Source organism: Brachycentrus maculatus, unplaced genomic scaffold, assembly GCF_059751285.1.
Source record: "Brachycentrus maculatus isolate JH-2025_06_01 unplaced genomic scaffold, ASM5975128v1 h1tg000608l, whole genome shotgun sequence".
Classification (NCBI taxonomy): Eukaryota; Metazoa; Arthropoda; class Insecta; order Trichoptera; family Brachycentridae; genus Brachycentrus; species Brachycentrus maculatus.
The window spans coordinates 158,743-182,866 of record NW_028281347.1 but is presented as its reverse complement, the minus strand read 5'-3'; the positions used below and the strand labels follow the sequence as shown (position 1 = coordinate 182,866).

Here is a 24,124-nt window from a genome sequence, read left to right as displayed (position 1 = left end):
GCACTGCATGCATTAGGATATTTGGTTCATTTTCTTCCTGGTTTAACATCACTAAATGTGTTAAACAGGGATATGTAATGTCGCCGTGACTGTCGTACCTATACATGGATAATTGCATGAAAGAACTGAAAGGTTTACATGTTCAACAATAAATACAATTGGCTTCGTGAAACCTCGCTATATGAATAATGTTGGTAAAAACTAATATTAAAGACATTTAAAGCATAATTCTGGATGTTGAGTTGAGACAGGCATTATGGCGTTGTTGGGTAGTTTCTCTACTGCGTAACTGGCATCGCGGGTTCGCGGCAATCGCAAAATAAATTCAAGGGTTATGTTCAATAGTTCTGAGTATTTGTGATGTATTTTTCACATTAACCTTCACCATAATTATTATCCTACCTGCAGATAAGCCCCTAAAACTAAAGGATTTGCTTTTTTCCTTTAAAAAAAATTAAAAATTAATTTTTATACAAAACTGTAATAAGGATTTTTTATCTGTCCTACATAGGCGATATTTAAAGTTTGTTTATTACTAGTATTATTTTTTAAATATCGATTGTATTATGTACACGTGTAAAATTTATTCTTCTTTTTTTTCATTTACTGGTTTATTTTTCGTTTTTAAAATAGAAATATTGCGCTCGAAGTAAAAATTTGAGAGTTTCATAGCTCCATAAGAAATGTAATTTTAAAAAAGGTTGTATTTTTATTGTCTCTTTTTATTTTTGTTTTCGTGTTTCACTTCTCGAAACAAAAACGGTTCACTAAATATAACCTTCAAAAAACCTTTGAGAAATTCTTTAAAATTGTATGTTTTCTCCGATATTGTAATGATTCCTTATAAAATGTATTTTTGAAATTCGTGAGCATGAAAACATGTTACATATTATATGTTATTGTATACATAATACAGTGGAAGTCGGTTATAACGTAAGTTTGCGGCCGTTATATCACCACCAAGTTATTTTATTGAGTAAAAAATATTTCTAAATTTTTATTTAATATGTTTTTATAAAATATAAAAAAAAGTCAAAACACAACCACTTACAACAATTAGTAATCTCTTGCTGTTTTTTTAAAAGGATCTTTTTTGAGAATGGAATTTTTCAGGGAAAATTAACCGCTTGATTTTTATGAGTCAAAAGTTGGATCAAGAGTATAAAAAAATAACGAGCGACCATCTTCGATACTTAATTGAATTAGTATTAGTTTATTTATTTCGGTCAAATTTATTTTGGTTTGGGGCCCACCAAAATAATACTTTACAAGGACTTTTTAATTCACTTTGCAGTGCTTAAGGAAAAAAGTCCCGCGGTATATCCGAACGCGTTATAATTGGCTTCTACTGTACTCTTATAAGTAAATGTCGTATGTTCCAAAAATAATACACACAAAACACAATGAAATTATTTTTAAGCATGATATGATGGGTGTTCTGAAACATGCACCTATATCCTTGAATATATTTTGGTACCCAATATTTTGGGTATATCCAAATCCTTGTTCTTTCTCCACTAAGCAATTATTTTTACATTTTGACATCTTAACATAGATGAAGAAGAATATGGAAGTCTGGAAGTTCAAAGGGCTTATTTCATAGGCTGGTGAAGTGATAACTTTATACCCGCGTAGCATTCACTATTTTACCCCTGATGGACAAACACATTACTCAATTTGTTAAAACACATACCTTTGTCATAAATCACATATCGTTTCATGTTTGAGTTCGCAGTAGAATCTATGGTGTATTTGAGAAAACTGTTTTTTTTAGCAGAGACGCTTTTATTCAAACTTTTTTTTCATACTAGGACGCCTGAAAATAAGATTTTTAATTTTATGCAGCTGAGGCGAGGACCGTATATCAGGACAGAAGAGTGTGGCGTTCCATCCTTTCTGCCTACCCCTGCGGGGAAACGCCGTGATGGTAGTAGTAGTAGTAATAGTAGTATAATTTAACCAATTATTTTATTCACGAAAAAAACATCAATTCCAATTGTCCAAATCCTTACTCACAAATCTGAATATCTCCAACGTAGGAGCCATTTTTACATTTTTTCATCTCAGCATAGATGAAGAAGAACAAAAAAGTCTGTGTATTTATAGGGTAACTAAAAAAGGGTAAATATTTGTTATCTGAAAACCTTACAACAATGTTGATCTATAAAACTTTAAATGTTCTACGAACAGTATTTGATTCTAGGTCTCGTTTATGATCGGTCGGACGCTCAATTCTTTATCCACGGAATAAAAACTAATTATCTTACCAATTTTAACATGTGCTACCACGAACCGACCACGAAAATAGGATAACCACGTTTTCCTAGAAAATATTTCTAATTTATTTTTATTTTGCAATTAAGAAAACCTTTAAAAATATTTGTCTCAATTAATTTATTTAAGGAAATATAATTTTTTCCCCAAACTTCAGAAATTCCAGAAACGTACATTTATGTGTAAATTAAAAACATAAAAATAAAACACGTTAACAAGTGCGCGCTCGATAAAAATGTCAAAAACACCTTAACCAGCGCTTACTAAAAATAAAACGCTTTCTAAAAATAAATCATCTTTAACATGTTTGAGCTTGATAAAAATGCTTAAAATATATTAAACGTGAGGCTAATTTTTTTTAGCTTTTTGACTCTGAGGTTGTGAATTGAATGAAATTATTGGAGGCCGCTCATTTTCACTTAAATCACATTTTTTTGGCATTTTATTTAAAATAATTAAGGCTTAAATGGAAAGTAAAAAAAAATCGCACTTATTCACTGATTTAATAACTGGAGAGCAACGTTTCAAATATAAAACTGACTAAACTAAACTAAATTTATTAATTTAAAAAAAAATTACATGAAGAATTCCAAGAATCACTGTATTTAAAGACATTATGTTGACCAATTATGTTGGGGTTCCTGGTACACATGGCTAGGGCTGTATATTTATAGAAATGGTTTCGTAATTTAAGGTACTATTTTTTTAAAAGTATATCCGCGTGAAAATTTTACTCGTTACTAAGGGTTATTTACAGGTTATTTAAGGGTTTTTTTCTGTCCGCCTCCGTAGTGTAATGGTCAGCACGCTCGGCTACCGTTTTTTGCTTTTCCACTTTTTTATTTGACCAGCGACCGGGTTTCGTCGTTACCGACATCGTTACCGACCAGTCTGATGATGTCGGTAACGACGAAACCCGGTCGCTGGTCAAATAAAAAAGTGGAAAAGCTAAAAATATTGGTTTTAATCTAATAATAAATTACATAGAGAGCCAACTGTTTGAAATTGTACGTATAGTACGATTTCAAACAGATTTGTTATAATTTTAGACCCTTATTATAATTTTAGACCTTTGTTAAATTACGTATACACTGAATAAAACTTGATTCCACAATTAATAGGGATTTAATTCATCTTTTAAAAGTAAGATGTCCTTGTGTCTGCTTTGAAAGTTTGATCAAGTCAGGTTTTATATTTAGCTCTATTATTTTATGTCCGCCTCCGTAGTGTAATGGTCAGCACGCTCGGCTACCGTACTGGAGGTCCTGGGTTCGATTCCCAGGGGGGGTCAAATAAATATAAGTGATTTTTTCACTCTTATATTTATTCAATACTACCTTGGACTGGTACCGGAAGCGGAGGGCTGATCACCTTTCCTTCATGTGTAAACGATCAAGATGACACTGCGTTTATATGACGCAGTGCCCTATGCACCATTGGGGTGCGGATAAGGGTTTTATTATTTTATTTTTATTATATTATATTTAGCTCTGCGCTTCTAGGTTCTCATCAAAAAGAAGATTTCTTAGTTTTAATAAGTTTCATGCTTCAAAAAGATTGTTCGCACGAATACGTAGAGTGGGAGAGCCTTCCCGCAGATGTTTGTGCCAGAGCCACACTTTGCCGACCTATGCTCTAGGGCAGAGTTCCCCAAACTTTTTTGTGTCGTAGACCCCTTGCCATGTTTTTCCGTGTTGGGTAGACCCCCTACTTACCTGATATGGATTTCCTGTAAATTTCTAACTGTAGTGAAGTTTAGTGTTAAAAACTTAAAGTAAAAACACATGTTAATTTATACGTGTATTAATTGAATTTAAATTAAAACTACTCAAAATAAAATTTTGTATGTGTTATGTAAAATATTCGTAACATAAAATAATCATAAAATAAACTTTAAATAAAATAACATAAGCAATAAGTCAATATTTTTAGTTAATAGGTCAATTTTTCTTCGCTGACGTAGACCCCTTTCAGGTTGTCATAGACCCCTAGGGGTCGATATAGACCACTTTGGGAATCACTGCTCTAGGGGATAAATTGAGAAAATAGACTAATTGTTCGAAATCAGTTGATCCTAAAAAAGGGATGGGTTGATGGGTGTGTTTAAACTTTCTTGCGTCGATTTGTTCAGTGTCGCACAGACTACTATATACAGACGTTCGACTTCTCCAAAAACCCAGGGCCGAGACGTGACGTGTATTTTCGTGCACAGTAAGGGTGCGCATTAGTATTTTTTTCTCAATTGGTCCGCTGGAGGGATGAACAACATCATACGAAAAAAAAGATAGTTGCCCTTACATAGGTACAGTAAAACCTCGGTATAAAAAGCTCTATTAAATTCGGATATAACGCGCCCTTGAGGTAGTTATTTTTTTTTACGAAAATGGCGCTATATAAATCATCCAAGATTATTATTTATTATTATTAACGGACAAAAATCCGGTAACATCTAAAAAAATTTCAAACGTCCTTTTAAATTATCATAAATGCTTAAATTCAAGTGTCGTCACATGTAAACAAGTTTTAGCGGCCATGATAATCTCAAATTACGTTTCTAAGCTTCAAAAGTGCAAACAAAACTTGATTCCTTTTATTCAAAGCAGGATGACCGAAAGCAAGCGCGTCGATATCAAACAACAACGTCACTTCACGAGTGTCTGAAGACAATAAAAAGATTTTTCTTGTGTTTTGTATTGTTTATTTATATCTAAATATATTGTTTTCAAAAATAAGTTTTTTAAAAAATATTTATTTTAAACTTATTTTTATATAACGGACTTGCGGCTTTCCCCCTTCCCGTTTTACTGTACTTCTATAAAGAAGATAGCATTACTACAAAGTCAAATAACTAATAAAATATCCGGCGCGAATGCAAGTGCGAAAGGAAATGTGGGCGCTCATTTCTTGTGACATAACAAACGTCTCCAAGATTCGATATTCGACTGGTTTAACATAAAAATGTGTAGTTTTATTGTTTTCCTGAGTTGGTGCATCAATTGCAAGAAGAAAAAAAACATTCGGTACTATGCATACAGTTACAGGAAGAAGCAATTTAGTTGGGATAGAGAGAAGGTTATTAAAATTTATCTTATCAAAATGACGGGTTAGTATTTTAACTCGCTTAAATATGATGGCGAGATAATAGGTTTTGTGGTTTTCTTTTTCTTCTTCTGCTTGGTGTAGGCCTTGTGGCCTGTTTCCAAGAGGGTTAGCCGCCTCCTGCGGTGTCGATTCCCAGCTGTCAATCCATCTCTTTGTTGGTCTTCCCTGGAGTCACGTCCCAAAGATGTTGAGATGTTAGTATATAAATAACTCCTAAGTTCAAAAAACAGATTTGTGACAAGGATTATGGAAATGTTGGTATCCAAAACTGATTTTCACCTTTTTTCTTTTCAGGTACACAAAAAATGATTTAAAAAATTAATTTTATGTATTTGCCCGTCAATTGATCGCCAAGGATCTCGATATATGTTTTATTTCAGCTATGAAATCGATTATTGAAAGTATGAACAAATCATTCAAATTATATACTGATCTCTCTGTGAGAGCGATTCTCTGAAGGTTTTCTCCTCTCTTGTTTCTTGCGTTTTTGTATTAGCCATTGAAACTCCACCTTTATCTTCGCTTCAAATTACTTAAAATTACTATATATATATATATATATATATATATATATATATATATATATATATATATATATATATATATATATATATATATATATATATATATATATATATATATATATATATATATATATATATATATATATATATATATATATATATATATATATATATATATATATATATATATATATATATATATATATATATATATATATATATATATATATATATATATATATATTTATATTTGTATATATATATATATATATATATATATATATATATATATATATATATATATATATATTTATATTTGTATATATATATATATATATATATATATATATATATATATATATATATATATATATATATATATATATATATATATATATATATATATATATATATATATATATATATATATATATATATATATATATATATATATATATATATATATATATATATATATATATATATATATATATATATATATATATATATATATATATATATATATATATATACTCATATAAGTCATCAGAAATATTTACAGTATGATACGAGTAGACACAATTGTGTTGAAAAAATGTAATATTTCTGTTATTGGCCCGTACGAGCTGGATTCATTAGTCATACTTCTGATAACACACCTATTTACGTATTCTTGTCCAGCGCACGGCGTCCGGCTTTGTAACTTTACTTTGTTTTTTGTACTTATAATATGTAGTTGATGCCGAAGATATGTGCGAGTCTACGAAAATATATTAATTTTAAGGCCCAATACTCTATAAATCGCCAATATACTATAAGTCCTCAGCCCCATTAGGAAACTACCCGCACTACCAGGCCAACATCCCGCACTCTGTACCCTTCCTTAAACCCAAAGTCCTATTGAGGAATATCAAGCAACCTAAGCTACGAAAGCGACTCTACCAAGTATTTTCTAAACTTCAACCTGATGGTTGAATTTTTCGGGTGAAAATCCTGCAAGAGTTTTCTCAGAATCCGATGTACGAATACCGTTCCCTTAATTATTTCGAAGAAAAACTTATTTTTTCAATACAAAAAAAATGTGTTTTAAGAAAAAATCATTTACGCAAAATTTTACCTGGGCTTAGAGAAAATTAACTTGCGACTGATCGAATACTGGGCCTTATGCTGGACATGTTATACCAGAATGTGAACAAAACACTAATTTACATATATTTGAAATTCCAATATTATTTTTAAAGTGACAATGCTACAACACTCGCAGATCAACATGATAATCGATTTCTTAAGAATAAAATGGATGTTCGCGTCATTCAAACTCTATCCCGCCACTTTTTTGTTGGTTATCAGGTGACATAATCGCGTCATGCCATTCATTGGCTAACGTAAATAGAACGCTCTCATTCTTATTATAAAATGGACGTAATTTTTTTCAAAAAACGAAGCGAGTGTTTTTGCCTAGAATTTTCACTCATGAATTACATGAAATTATAGTAACTTTAAACGTAAAGAGTAAATCCACTCACAAGTAGGCATAGGCTATGAAACTTATAAAGTTGAAGCCTGAGTAGGGACATGATAAACGGTGTTGCATAAGCCGTAGCTAGATTTCAGAGTCACTTGAACGTTAGGTAATTAAAAAAAGTCATAAATCGAATATGTACACATATTTGAAAAATTTATGACCCATCATATTAGCGAATCCTTAGATTTTTATTTATATATGAAGAAAAATATAAATAAAGTATGAAAAATCAGTTACATGTAATAAAAACCTACCAGCAAAAGCTAAACTGGCAGTACACAACGGAGTTCTAGTTCCAACCCTAATTAAGTTGGCAAAATAAGGATGACAGTAGACCGAATGCAGTCGAAATGCGATCCCCAGACGGATGTTTGATAGATATTTGAATTGTGATATAAAAAAAGAATGCAAGGCTGCAATAAGCATTATCGATAAAATTCAGAAAGGTGTGTTGAGATAATTTCTACATGTGGAACTTATAAGTGAGGAAAGAACGGTAAAACAAATTTATGAGGCGAATGTAGCACGATCAGGTATGTCAAATACTTGAAAGCGCCTGCCTGGGTCAGGGGTCGAAATAATATAATTACATCATTATCTGATAATTAATTATTAATCATAGTTTTATAAAATACACATCGAATCAGTCAAACTTGTACTCTAGGCTTGTGATTATTTTTATTTATTTATTTGTTCTTCAATGCTCTTACCATAATAATACAATTTGTTTTTATTTATTGTTTCGGCATTAACTTAAGTTTCGGCATAAACAAGTGTTTTCTTTAATTATTGATACAATTTGTTATTAAAATAAATAACTTGGTACTCTCAATAAATACATATCGCTCACTCCTTTCAACAACGTCATATGTAAAAAAAAGATTTTTCAGGAGATCGTTTTTAAAGTTGAAAAATATAATACAATGTATTAAAAATAAACATCAAACCACTTATTGAACTTTTTACCTACTGTGCAACAGATCTTTTAAGGTAAAATGTTTTTTCTCCATTCGAAAAATATTGTGCATATTAAAAAAAAAAACAATACCTTTTCTTAAAAATTCAAAAACTACACTTTCCGCCCTGTAGCGGGTAAATATTAAATTTAAAATACGCCGCTTTTGCTGGGATATAGTAAATTTTCTGGGCATTCCGAAAGCACGCACAACTGAAAATTGACGATTTTTGATATATGACGTTGTTGAAAGGAGTGAGCGATATGTCAAAACGATGCATCCCATGTATAGTGTATGGAAGATATTTAATTTTGACGGTAACCAGTTGATATTTTAATATTTCCACGTTATAACACGATTACATAATATTCCTAACAGACAATGTACGTATTTTGCGTTAATATTATATTATTTTAAATTATTACCGCGGAGAAGTATCTGCAGATAATGTTTTTTTTGTTCGGCTAACTAAAACAGTAAATCTGCATCAATCTGAATAATAATTATTACTTATGTGTATTCAATACTTTCTCAGTACTCAAGACCTGATTATTTTATTCAAATATGTAATTCAATCACAATATGTATTACTTAAAAGGTTTTCTAACACTCTCCTTATGAATTAATCATTAATTATCTTATTTATTAATTGTTTTCTTGTTTTGTAGGGTAATTTATTTAACGTTTTCGGGTTGATAGAATCAACGTAAAAAGCGGTAAATACATTGACAATAATGCTTTATTTTTTAAACGTTGAGTGGTTGGTACCTGAAGCGTAATATTGAGTCATACACATTTGCTATGATGCCCATAAGGGCCGAGTATATACCGCTGAGTATAAAAGACTTTCGTCAATTGGTTTGAATATCAATTTCTATACACTAAGGACATGTGTTTTTACGCCTGCGGACCGCTGGCGACGGGATTTGATAATTATGTACATGTAGTTAAGACCTTAACAAAGAGATCATTAGGTACATAATATAAATAATTACTTCTTTTCTGACTTTGAAATGAGGCCGGCGGATAAGGTTAATATACCCTTCCCGCCCATAAGCATCGATCGACCGATCGGGTAAAAATACCTTTCCCGTCTTTAGTGTGATATTAATGTTACCGGTTAAAAGTTAATATTCGCCTTTATTTGACATCTCAATGTTATTTAGTTTACAACATTTTGAGTGTGTCCAAATACTTGTTCACAAAATCTGGATTATCTCCAATTACAGGAGTTATTTTCATATTATTTTTTGACATCCCATCAGAGATGAAGAAGAATATGGATGTCTGGGCATAAATATTAATAAAATAATATTTTTAAAAAATATATAAAAAATATATAAATATATATTATTAGTTGCCGAAATAGGAAACAATATGGTCGATTTTTCCATCATGGCTCGTAAATCGTGGTCGTTTCTTCTTCTCGTTCTTCTCAGGGAGTACACTTTCCATTCCTCGTCGCAGCACACCATTCTTCAATGTTTCCTTTTCTATTATTTATTGATTCGTCATTAACTTTGTGGAACGAAATGTAGATTATTTTTTTAAAATTAAACTCTTGAATATACCATGTATATATTTATTTCATATATTTATATTTCCTTTTCTGTCTGAGCGGCATGACGACGGAATGAATTTACTCTTCATGTGATAAATGCATTATCCCTGATATCTTTCAAGAAACGCCTGAGCCATTAATGTCTCTAAATAAATAGTCTGTTGTTTTTTTTATTGCGAAAATTCATGTTGCATCTCTTACAATGTCAATGTTTTGGTTTGGGGACATGACTAAAGAGTAAGCTATGACAGTGTGTTATAAGGACTTAATGGGAATGTGTGCTATAACAATAGTCTTAAGTATAAATATAGCTTCAACATTTTCACCATAGTATGGGCACTAAAGCGGTAAATACGAGCTAGCCGTCAACGTAAGATATAAGATGAACAAGGTTTGATTTATTGTTTCGACGTTCACTTTGTAGTAAGACATGATTAAAACACTCTTCTTATCATTCATTGCTCACTTTGTGTAATACAAAGAAGTACACAAAGTGAACACCGAATGATAAGTAGAGTGTCTTTATAAAATTAATTAACTTTGTTTTCACCACTTTTTTTCATTAATACAATTCAACCTACCGGTTTCAACAATACATTGTCATCATCAGGGTTTATTTTATATAAAAAACATTAAAATACTCTCACCGAAAACTTCCACACACTTCATAAATATATTTAGGATTTTTATGAAGTGTGTGGAAGTTTTTGGTGAGAGTATTTTAATGTTTTTAATGTTTTTGATTTAAAATAAACCCTAATGATGACAATGTATTGTTGAAATCGTTAGGTTGAATTGTATTAATAAAAAAGTGGTGAAAATAAAGTTAGTCAATAAAGATATTATAAAATGTGCCACAAAGTAGCTGCGGAAAACATTAAAGAAATAATGATAGTGTTTTACTACCATACCACAAATTTATCAATGCTTTTAATATACAAAATAGACATGATTAAATTATAATTAAAACACTTGTTTTTTTACCACTCAGTAGTAAAACAACTTCTTCTGTTCGTGTCATGTCAGGTCCCCGTGACGTCGACTATCACTTGAGAGTAATTGTCCTTGCCCTGGGTAGCGCTTCGACGGTCCTGATCCCCGTCCAATCTTGTATATATCGGAGCCAGGAGATCTGCCTTCTGCCCACACCTCGTCGACCCTCTGTTTTACCTTTCATGATTAGGTGCAATAGCTCGTACTTCTCTCCTCTTAGCACACACCCCACATAGGACACCTTCCGGACCTTGATATCAGTCAGCGAGTGTCTCCCTGCTTTAGAGCGCATTTGCGTTTGCTGATCATAGCACATGCCCCACAAAACCAGTGTTTTATTTATACTTTACCACTCAAGTGGTAAAAAACTAGTGTTTGATTTATAATTTCATAAGATTTTACTTTTTTTTAGATGGGAATTGCATTTATTATTTTTACCTTGCTTATTATGTACAAGGTTTATAGATCATTAAGTGGGTTTTTGTTTCTTCTGACTAAATAAATATGTTTTTTCTTTAATGTTTTTCGCAGATACTTTGTGGCACATTTTAAAAATTTATAAAATTAAACAACCTTGTTTTAACCACTTTTTTATTTTATTATTAGTACACTTTAACCAACCGGTTTTGAAAAGAACCTTGTCATCATCAGGGTTTATCTATATATATATATATATATATATATATATATATATATATATATATATATATATATATATATATATATATATATATACATATATATATATATATTAAATATATATATATAAAAGAACCTTGTCATCATCAGGGTTTATCAATTCTAAAACATTAAAATACTCGTAGTTGATTACATTCCCTTACCAATAATCCAAAAATATGTTTTTATTTAAATCTGTGTTGGGAACAGGAGGGATAGTCTAGTGAGGGCCAATCAGGAACTTCTCAGCATTTGCTTGTTGCTGGGAGGAAACCACGTTGCACTCCTCAGGAGAAGGCGGACCGTAGATTGTCATCGGCAGACCTTCCGTTACATTAGATAGAGATTTCGGCATTTTGTGTCCTAGCTTGGTTTATGTTGCCGATGTCCTTCACTGAGATTTGACGTTATTGCGTTCGAGGACCTTCGATGTGATTGCCAACAGGCTAAAGAAGAAAGCACGCAATCTCTATATCTGAGTTACATATTGAAGTGTATTATTTTTCTGCAGGTGCGAAACTCCGTCGGCAACCCGTTGGCGATGGGCAGCGCGGAGGTGCGCGGCATCGCGGTGCCAACCCATTCATAGACCCCCATCGTGCCGCCATGCTCTTCCGGGACGCCCGAGGGGTGAGAATTTTTATATATAACTATAAATATATAAATCAATAAATATATATATATATATATATATATATATATATATATATATATATATATATATATATATATATATATATATATATATATATATATATATATATATATATATATATATATATATATATATATATATATACCGTCATCTATACCCGATGGTGCATAGGGCATTGCATCATATAAACGCAGTGTTTTTTGCTTAACTTTAATTTTTGTTGCATTTCACAATATATTACAAATAAATTCATACAATTTCATACAAAAAAATATCCCTCAAATGCAAAGCCCGTGTGGGGGTATAAATTTTATTATTGGTTATAATAAAGGGCGCTGGAAAGAAAACAACAGATGTCAGAATTATAAATAGATTAAAAGTGCTGATAAAAACTACAAATTTTTGATTTTAACAGAAAACAAAAAATAAAAAAGATTAATTAAAAAAAGAATAAAGATAAGTATGTACTTAATGAGTTATACGTTTCAAAGAATATAAAAAAAAGAAAGCTTCTTAGATCTGTTTCTTTAATAAATAAATTAACAATTTTTTTTAATTAAAAATGTTATGTTGATGGTTAACACATGAAAGAAAGGTGTTCAGCCCTCCGCTTCAGGTACCTACCAGTCCAAGTTAATATTGAATAAATATTAGAGTGAAAAAATCGCTTGTATTTATTTCACCCCCCCTTCCTTGGGAATCGAACCCGAAACCTCCAGTACGGAAGCCGAGCGTGCTGACCATTAAACTACTAAGACGGATTTATAAATATTGTTATCTGGCGATTACGATACGCGAGACATCTGTTTATTGTTTTTCAAATCACTGTTGACTTTAAGGCATGGGTGGCCATCAATTTAAATAGCCGGGCCAGATTTTAGAAATGTTATTTCCTACCGGGCCGTAAAACAAAAAATATTTTATTATTTAAAACAAACACGATATATATTTATAATATAAACATATTTACTAGTTACTTTATTGGGTACTTTTCAAACTTATTTGCATGTTTAGCCTCGTAATGCCGTTTAATGTTATACTTTTTCAAGGTAGAAACAGAACCATTGCATATCAGGCATGTTGGCTTTGTTTTGAGTTCCACGAAAAAATATTTTATAGTCCTGTCTTATCTATCTATATCTGTCTTTAAAACCTCTCAGTTATTCTGTTACTCTTCTCTTCTTTAGTCCAACGTATTTACTACTTGACGCCATTATGGGTCTTGAAATTGTCAGCATAGTGAAATACTCCCATATGTGGGATATGATACGAACTACGCACGATAGAATGTTCATTTGGTGGTTTGGTGTGCACTAAAGGAAAAAATGTGTGATTTGCTCCGCGGGCCGCAAGAAGACACCCGGCGGGCCGCGGGTTGGCCACCCTTGGTTTAGACCCTTTGGAAAATTGAGTTTTTGAGAAAATTGCATTATGAGTGGCCGTATTTACATTTATAGACGGATATTAAGTGCTTGTTCTCACTGGAAATATGAAGAACAATTCATACGATCTAAAAATAAGATAGGTACGCTTACCTGTATTATCTAACCTTCGGAGGGCAATATAAAGTACTCTTTGTGTGATTAACTAACTCCTCTAGATAATGTTGTTTAGAGCTCCCAAGTTTCTGCTTGTTTTATTCTTAAATATCAATAATAGTTTTAATATCAAAGAATAGCCCAAAGCTAGATTTTATTTAAGCTCAGGTAACATTTAAAGTAATTGCACTATTTGCTCAAAACACCGTTTTTGTATTGATTTTGTTTTTTTTTGTTGTTTTTATTAAAATAAATAAGTATATGGTTTTCAAAAGAAAGAGCGATATAAAGGTAAGGATTAAAAAAATGATGAAAAATATTCGCCAAATTCTAATATACAGCTACGGACACAAAAACCATCGCATTCGCTAAAAATTAGAAAATTGGCTAAAATGAATTAAACTTTTTGTAAAAGTCGTTCTTTTTCAATTAATTAAGATTATATGTTTGATGAATATTCTTTACTTTGCGTTACTGGTCTATATTTTAATGTTATTAATATATAGACGAGTAACGCAAATAGATTTTATTTTCATGAACACGGTAAATTACAGTTTTGTTGAAAAACATATACATAGTAATAATACCGAAAAATATTCCATTTCTGATGTGGTATCTTCCTACTTTATGATTGTATGTTTTTAAGTACTTATTTGGCATTGTAAATTCATCATTTTTTCAAGTAAACTTCGAGAGTTGATAATTGAACGAGAATGGAGAGTTAGATTTCAAGGACGCGTCACTTTTACTAGGCACATTTCGTTACGCGAGAGAGAAGAAAGATATAATGTAGAGAGAAGGATAAAGAGAGCTATGCATTTTGACTTTACTTTTATTTTATTATTTGTATCACGTGTAAGGTGCTACACGCGCATTTTAAAAAAAAAATTAACGATTGTGATGAAGTCATTTACAAACCATACAATTACGCAATTGTCTGTTTAACTTAAACATACAAGTTTTTTTAAAGCTCCTGTAATTATTATTTGAGTTTTAGTGTATTTTCTTGTATACATTATATACACGTTTATTTATACACAATAAATCGCCCACTCCTTTCAAGAACGTCATAAATCAAAAAACTTGATTTTTCAGGAGAACGTTTTTAAAGTTTTAAAATATAATACAATGTATTAAAAATAAATATCAAGCCACTTATTGAACTTTTTACTGTGCAACAGATCTTTTTAGGTAAAACCTGAAGGTTTTTTCTCCATTTGAAAAATATTTAGTAGGGTAGACTGGGTACGGTTGAAACAATTTTGCTTATAATGTCCATAGTATTGCTCTTGACAAGTCAAGCGATGATGAAGATGCATTAAATACAAGAGCGTGTTTCTGTCTACTAATGGGAAGTATTATTTCAGTACCCGGTGTGTTATTTTTAGTGGCAGATCAAATTTAAAAAATATATCCGATTTGTTTCAACCGTCCCCATACCAGGGGCAGTTGAAACAGTGATTGGGGTCAGTTGAAACACACGCAAATAAATCAATATTTAATATTGTAAGACGTTTTATTCATTATTTATTTTTGTTTTATAAATAATTATGGCACCGCATGACAATATTAATCAGTCTACAGATATGTAATGAACAAAAACAACTAAAAACAATGGCATTAAAAAAAAAACAAATCGAACGAAAATAATCTGTGAATAAACTAAAAGGAAACACTTCTTTCATTTTGTTTAGTCATAAATCAAGCGGAAATCTAGCTTTGGGATCATTCCGAGTCGCAATTGTGGCAAATATAGCTAAGACCACCTTCTGTGCAGTCTTCGTGAGCCCACAGTTTACAAGTGGTGCACTGTACCCACTTTTCACTGGATCTGTTCTCTGAATACAGTGACAGACAAACAAGACAATAGCACTCGTCCTCTTCTAATGATGATTCCTGTTGCGTATTATGATTATTTTTTCCTTTAACGATCCTTTTACTTTTTCCTCCATCCAATATTTTCTTGACTTACTTAGATTTCATCCCTTTCAACCTTATTTCATGTTCCTTTCTTATCTCTTCTTTCTCTGATTTTTTTAGTAGCAAGTATTTTACAAGCTCCTGCTCCTGCTTTTTATTAAAAACTCGGTTGTGGGGTTTATATCCCATTTTCTTCTTCACCAGATGCATCTCGCTTTCGTATATATCTAATGAGCAAACAGTGGTTTAATCCATGCTTCTCCGCCGCTTTTCGCAGTGAATCTCGTGCTTTAACCTCCTCATAAGCGTATGTATACCTCGACAAGTCAACCTCCCCTCTCGAAGTCTTTCTTGCGCGTACTCTCGGCATCTAGAAAACAGGAAAACTGAAAAAATATGTTGTTTCAACCGTACCCACAAAAAATATTTCAACCGTCCCCAATCCCTCCTTTAGGTGGAAAACAGAAAATAGTAATGTTAACAATAATGGCACATTAAAACTAATCACTATATCGTGTTCTACAAGCTTCATTTTAAACACGAAATCATATTCAATAATATCGTTTCAATAGAAACCGTAATAAAAGGAAAATTCTCAGAACAAAAATACTTACTTTTGATTATCAAAATACAATAGGACCTCTTACAAGCAACTGCACCGTGCGGCGAGCGATGCAACACTGATATTAGTGTTTGAACTTGTTGTCCGCTTCTTTCGTCCCTTAGACCCTTCACCCTACCGCATCCGGTTCGCAAGATATTTGGTCTGTTTCAACCGTCCTTTGTTTCAACCGTACCCAGTCTACCCTATATTTCAAAAAATAGTTAAACAATACCTTTTCTTCAAAATACAAAAACAACACTTTCTGCCCTGTAGCGGGTAAATGTTAAGTTAAAAATATGCCGCTTTTGCTGGGATATAGTACATTTTCTGGGCATTCCGAAAGTATGCATAACTTAAAATTGTCGATTTTTGATTTATGACGTTCTTGAAAGGAGTGAGCGAAATGTCCACTCGATAGAGCGATATAAATGATACAATACATCAAAGCGCACAATTGATATTTTGCCTAATTTAAAACATTTCACTATCTAGCACTCGTAATTTATTACATATTAAGGTCAATAGATAAAGAAGCATTAAATTATTTTCTCGCAGAGTAGCGATTCTGTTGATTTTACAATTTTTGTTGGGCATGTAAATTTATTTCGAATAAATATAATATTTCTAAAATAAAAAAAAGACCGTGTTATAACCGCTGATATCCGGAGCACATGTAAGACGGAAGATATCGTGAGGTGGGGACGACAACGAAGGCGATACTGGAATGAGTATGTAAACAGAATGTCAGAAGACAGACTTCCACGTATCGCCCTTCAAGGAAACCCTGAAGGACGTAGATCCCCAGGCAGACCTCCAAAAAGGTGGAGAGATAGCCGGCAGTCAACATATCAAGAGCGACAGACATATACAGATCCTGAGGATCTATAAAAAGAAGAAGAAGAAAAATACTTTTTAATTGCCAGAAGTTATTAAAAGCTTTTGTAAAAAATCTGACAAAAAGTAGTATTTGAAGCGCCCTTGAGGTAGTATTTTACGAATATAGTGCTTTATATGTTAAATAAAATTGTACTATATAAATCATCCAAGATTATTGCTACTATTATTACAGTTACTTCTAAAATAGTTAAAGTTTTTGATTTTCTTATATATTCCTATTTTATTTCTATATCGTATGTTTACGAATGTTTAGTAACAACGTCACTCGTAGGTAGTTTAGTAATCTAGGGTTAAGTTAGTCCGGAAGACGTGAGACACTTTACGGATCTGTTCGGCAGTATGAAATTATAAAATAATATTTATTATTGTAGATATTGTTTTCTTTAATCACAATAATTATTAACTTCACTGGACATTAGGCAATAACCGATGGAATTTTAAGACTACCATCAATCATATTGATTTATTTCGTAACTTTGCGTTATGAGGATTAGTAGTAATTACTATATTATTTAAAAAAACATTATTATTATTTTGCTAATCGGTAATTGTAATGGATTATCGATATCTTGTTTTGGTTCCATACTACTTAATGAGGCAAATCTGTTTACATCCAACATTTCCTCGGCCCAAGTGATGATTATCCTCCTCTGATTAGACTCCATGTGATGATTATTGATGAGTCCTGTAAATACGTTACTTCTCGTAAATGGATTTCTCTTGTGGAAGATTCCTGGGAGTGTGTAATTATAAAATTAAACAAATCGTTCCTGCTGCTGTATTTCGTCACTCTCCATTTCTGATACGCGTGGCGACCACGCGCCTTGGCGTTATTTAAAATTAATTTGTTGTTTTCTTTTAAATTAAAATCAATTGAATAGCGATGTTCGATGATAAGCAGCGTTCTATCGATCGATAATTAATCTTTGTAAAGATAAAGAATAAATCGTATTAAAAATATATGCTTATATATATAACTTCTTACACTCGAGATGACGTTCGCTAGTACTCGCTAAGTGGCTTATCGTCAGTATACTGAGTTACAAATTGTATCGTAAGTTATTAGTCGCAGGCCCGCCATGACGCCCGAAAGCATGGCGCACGAGCTGAGCGCGGGGCTCGCGCAGCTCTGGGCCGCTCCTAAAGTCCACTCGAACCGCTTCCGCAAAGAGTCCAAGTCGTCGCGCAAGAACTCCAACGTCTCGTCCAAGAGTTCGGATGCCGCACCGAGAGAGCCCCGGCGCAAGTTCTCCTCTCCTACGAGGCGCGTACTGAAGAACGATCCTCCGCCGCGGAAATTCTCAACGCCCGCTTACTACGGCTCCTCCGCGGCCCGCGGCTACAACGCGAGTGCTTCGGAAGAAACAGTGTCCGAGCAACCGGCGGCGCTAGTTGAAATCAGGGAGAGTCTCGACCGAGAGGAGTTGGTCGACAGATTGGCAGTTCCGGGTCGCAAGTTCGCTCCGCTGAAACGCCGCACAGGAGCGGCTGCTCCCGAGTTCGTGGCGCCGGAATACCGGGTAGCGCGCCCCTTCCCCGGCGATGCCGGCGGTTGGATGTCCAGGTTCGCTATAGATCTCAGAAGAGGAATCGTCAGAAAAGTATCCTGGGTATGCATCTATTTGTGACATTCATATTTAGTTAGACGGTGAAGGAATAATCGGCGTACGATTATGAGTGATTTCAACAATTGAGCTTCCGGACTGTTGATTCCTTACACGTTGATCCCCGGAAATGGAACCTCTAAAGTATCATCAATTATTTATACATTAGCATCAGGGTGGGTTATAAATTAAACATAAACCATAAACTACCTTATAATTTACTTTGAAATTGTAATTATCTTCTCAAGTTCTGTTATAATTATTTACTTGCGAGAAAATCAAAATACAAATATTACTCGTACAACAAAATAAGTTCTGATAACATATTACAACAAAAAATAGCAGATTAGTTACGATAATAATAATAGTCACATGGAAACTAATTCACAGGTACATAAAAAATAATCTAGGTTACTGTCAATGCACTTTAAGTTTATGTAGAAATGAAATTTATGTTTTTAATTACTTTAGATACTTACTTCAGATTACAAGATAACGTGTAATAATATTTTAGACGTATCTTAGCCTAAAAATATTTTTCCGCTGAATTCTTAATGCTTATTACGGATTTCTGACGGTGACATCTATTCTAATATCTAATAGCTTTCCTGAATTCAGTTGGGAATTATTTTACTTAGGTTTTCTAAACGTGTTTAAAGTCTCGTCTTTCATCATTTAACGGAATCTGTTCTCAACAATGGTAATTAAATCGACATGGAAGTTGAGTCTACTTTTTACTTTATATTGACAATAAAGACAAAATGATCATTGATAAAATCATATTATTTTTTGACATCTCATCAAAGATGAAGAAGAATATGGAAGTCTGGGCATTTACGGGGCTGACGACCGTCATAGGCTGGTTTAAGTGATCACTTTACACACGTGTAACATTCACCAATTCTACCCATTAATTGAGATTACATCTCACCAATATACATCTTTGATGAGATGTCAAAAAATAATATGAAAATAACTCCTGTAATTGGAGATAATCCAGATTTTGTGAACAAGTATTTGGACACACTCAAAATGTTGTACATAGTTATGTATTGTAGAGTTTAGGTGTTGCCAGTATCGTCTGGTTTGTATCCTACCGAGAATTTTATTGTCCCATCCGTAAACGTGTTTTCAATTGCTGCGGACAATTGGACGAGCCCGGGTAGGCGCGCGAGACAATAGATTCATCCACGCGAGAGCACACACATGGCTAATTAGAGGAATGGGGGGTTCCAATTCAGCTGCTTTATAATAATTCCACGGCTTATGGGGTATTTGAATTCAGCTTAATGAACGTTTGTTCCGTGTTTTTCTACAATTATTGATTGGGAAATCCGTGAATATTCATTGCAATTTCGTAATAATATTTATTATTGAATTTGATGCTTACGATGACAATAAGACTCTTCATAAGTGATTTTTTCACTCTAATATTTATTGAATATTACCCTGGACTGGTACCTGAAGCGAAGGGCTGATCACCTTTTCTTCGTGTGATTGCGATCAAGATAACACTGAGTTTATATGATGAAGTGCCTTATGCACCATTGGGGTGCGGATAAGGGTAAGAGAGATAGACTCTTAAAAAAAATATTTAAAGAAAATAAATAAGTACACTGGCGGGCTTATTGCTAAAAAGCAAAATCTTCCAACCATCCAAAAACAGACTAGTAATATTTACCAAAACGTTTGATACCATGTATAGCTGTTTGCAATCGGAGGGTAGATAGTACTTGAACATTAAAAAAAACATAAATTACACATTGATGACAATAAGGAAGGCAAAGGAAAAAAGGAGTTTAGAGAAAGAGGTAGAGGGAAAAACTAAGGGAGGAGGTTTGATGGTCAGTTAGGATTCTTATGATTAATAGTAATGTCTCAGATGTTACTTAAAAGTTATTAGAGAAGGTTCATTTGTTTACGCGGAGAGGTAATTCATTCCATAGTCTGGCCGCTTGGACGGAGAAGGAATTACTGAAGAATGATGTGTTACTTTCCATTCCTAGCCATAACTTATGGATAGGAATGGAAAGTCTTCTTTCTTGGGAAGAACGAATTTATTATTTCGTCCTTTTACTGTTTCAAAATCCGTTTAAGTTCGTTTACTGTTTTTACTGATTTATCTGTTTTAACTTTTTCTTGTTTTAATTTCTCAATTCACTGTTGTAATTTATGTTCATTTTACTGTAAAATCCAGATAACGCTATATCAATCCAAAATAATGCAAATTTATATGCAATATGAGAGACACGTTACATCGTTTCGTAAAATCTAAAGAAATAAAAATGTAAGTAGTCGTAGTAAGTATTAAGTTTGTTAAAAATCTTTAATTTCCTAAAGTAATTTATCGATTCCTTCGAAATTTCGATATAACGTTGCATTTGAATAGGTGCGTGTTTTTATATACACATGTGACGTGTTTTTTTTTATACGTAAAACTTGCGTTTATAAAGACATATTTTTATTGCAATGGCAGCCATTTTTTTAAGGCAACAGCAAACACAGACAGCCTCTGACACTTAGCATTTTCAATGTTTTCGATTGTTTCACAAGCGTTGTGAAATTAAACATATTGGAAATTCTATTCTAAATTAAACATTTTTAAAAGTTTGGTTTCTAATTTCTTTCTTTTTTATTCAACCTGACTGAGCCACAGCAACGTATGATCGCGTAGAGGAGTGTAATGTAAAATGAAAAAATTAGGTGGATAAATGTCACCCATCATAAATCATTTGAATTTGTTGTATTATATAATATATTTATGAGTACAATATTTTTCAAATTATTTTGATGATATAAACATGACAAACAAGTCAATTTAAATGTATAAATGATTCCTAATAACAAATTGAGCCTAGATTAAATTGTCGCCTACTTGTCAAAGCGTCCCCTGAAATCTATGTCAATCTAATCTTATCTGTTCCGCGTTTTCCGTTTCGTTAAGTCTTCGTCCCATTTCCAACGAAATAGAGATTTAATGGCCGCAGCCCGTCGAGATGCAGGGCTACAGGCGATCTCCCTGCCACGCAACAAGGCTTCAGTATTCGAGCGAAACTTGAATTGCATCGTCCCTATACTCTTTCAAAGAGAAAAATGATTGAAACAACAATTTTAAAATACCCAAAACAGTACCAACAAAATTACATGTACTTAGGAATAAAAAAATAGCCTCCCTTTAGAAATTAAAAATATAAAAGACACTAACACTACAAACATATACAGACTAAACAATAGAAAACTGAACATAATATCTACCTCGTACCGCATAAATATATATGTTCCCCTGTAATATATATATATATATATATATATATATATATATATATATATATATATATATATATATATATATATATATATATATATATATATATATATATATATATATACAGTGGGTGGCCAAATTATTAGGGACACTTGTCCTTTTTGTAATTTTCAAGTTTAAATGAATTTCATGATCAAATAAATGTGTTCTAATTAAAAAATATTATTTATTTTGGTTGCTGGTATCATAATTATTGTTTTTAAGACGTAGCAATGCTTCAAAATATCAAAGAAGTAATTTTTTTTCTCATTTTAGTGTTAATTAGTGAAAAATGGTGTTGGTGTGAGCTCTGTTAATATTTTTTTAAACCATTTTCCTGTATGTTTTTTGAGTCCAAGACTATAAAAAATTATGTATTGCTTAATAATTTATTAGTTTTGCTAATTAAATAAGTTAATTTCAATTAATTTTTAATTAAAATTCAATTTAGTTTGAATTGAACCTTAATATTCTAAATTTAAGTATGGGCAAGTCTTAAGACATATCTCCAAGAAAATGTAGGGAAGTACCAACCTAACTACTTCATTCCACATATTTCTAAAGAGAGATAGCAGCACTCACAGGTATTTCGAAGTCAGGAGTCAACCGGATAAAAAGAAAAATTCATAAAAACCCACCTCTAGAAGCAGCCCGCGTCTGAAAAAGTGGCAGAAAAACGATCACCACTCCGCGTGGTCACCGTAAAATCATGGACATCTATTTCCAAAATCGTAAAACGTGTGTTAATTGTCCACTACGTTGATAAGCGATGTAGGAATCAACGCCTCCAAAATGACAGTTTGGAGACGGTTAGTCGAAGTAAATCTAATTGGTCGACGTCCAACCAAAAAACTACGCCTGACTGAGGCCATGAAGAAAAAACGACTCTTATGGGCCAGAGCACTCCGGAATATGACTGTTTCGGATTGGAATCGAGTATTTATGACTTACATTTGTTTAATAAAATAAGAAGATAATAAAAAATACACAATTTTGCAATCATGGTAATACTTTATAGGTCTGCTTCTAAGAAGAGTCAACATTTAAAATTTTGGTGGGAAAAACTTAATTCGTCCGACGGGGCCCAGGAGAAAAATTCCACCTGGACTGCCTGGTAAAGAGGGCTAAAAACACCCTGTTAGCATAATGTTGTGGTCCATGATCTCATTTTAGGGTATGGGACGCTTCCATATCATGGAAGGGACCATGAGGCAAGACCAGTACCAGCGAGTACTGAAAAGTCGGCTCCAGCCGAGGCTAAGGAATGGTTCCCTGGTGATGAAGAGTATGTGTTTATGCATGAATTGGTACCATGTCATAAAACCAGGAGTGTTACCGCATTCCTGGCTGAAAAAAACGTCTGATGAGTATGTGTTTTGCCTTGCCCGGGCAATGTGCTGGATATGAACCCCATTGAAAACATTTGGAGGCTAACGAAACGGGAAATTGCTAAAAAAGTCATCACCACCAAGCGGCTACTGATAGAAACCCTTATCAGAGTATGGCATGGTAACCCTAATCTTCGGCACAATATAAAAATCTGCATAGAAAGCATGCCCCGACGTTTGGAAGTTGTAATCGCAGCAAAGGGTGTTATTACTAAATATTACGGTTTTTTCTGAAATTTTTGAATAATCGCTTTTTATGATAAAAATTAATTACTTTTATTAAATGTTTGATAACATTGTTTCTAAATTCTAAATAAAGCACCCCAATCAATAAAAAAATAATTAAAAAACCTAATTGTTTGCTCATTAAATTCATTTGAACATGAAAATTACAGAAAATTCGAAGTGTCCCTAATAATTTGGCCACCCACTGTATATATATATATTTTTATAATGTATAATATGATACTATAAACAATAACAAAAAAAGAAGAAAAAGACCCTCTCCAAGCACAAGAGTTCAGTCTCTTTTTGGAGAGGCTAAACGCAACTAAAATTATAAGATTGTATTAGGAAGAAATGTATAGAAATTGTATAATAA

At 32.6% G+C, this 24,124-nt stretch overlaps 1 protein-coding gene across 10 annotated transcripts in view; it reads left to right on the top strand.

Moving 5' to 3' along the window:
• The window catches only part of LOC148301102 (uncharacterized), a 154,132-nt gene that overhangs the window by 103,035 nt on the left and 26,973 nt on the right, over positions 1-24,124 (top strand). For all 10 annotated transcript variants that reach the window (XM_088273827.1, XM_088273821.1, XM_088273822.1 and 7 more), the window contains one exon: positions 12,125-12,243. In XM_088273827.1, coding sequence (XP_088129953.1) covers positions 12,125-12,243 — 119 coding nt within the window. The remainder of the gene's footprint in view (positions 1-12,124; positions 12,244-24,124) is intronic.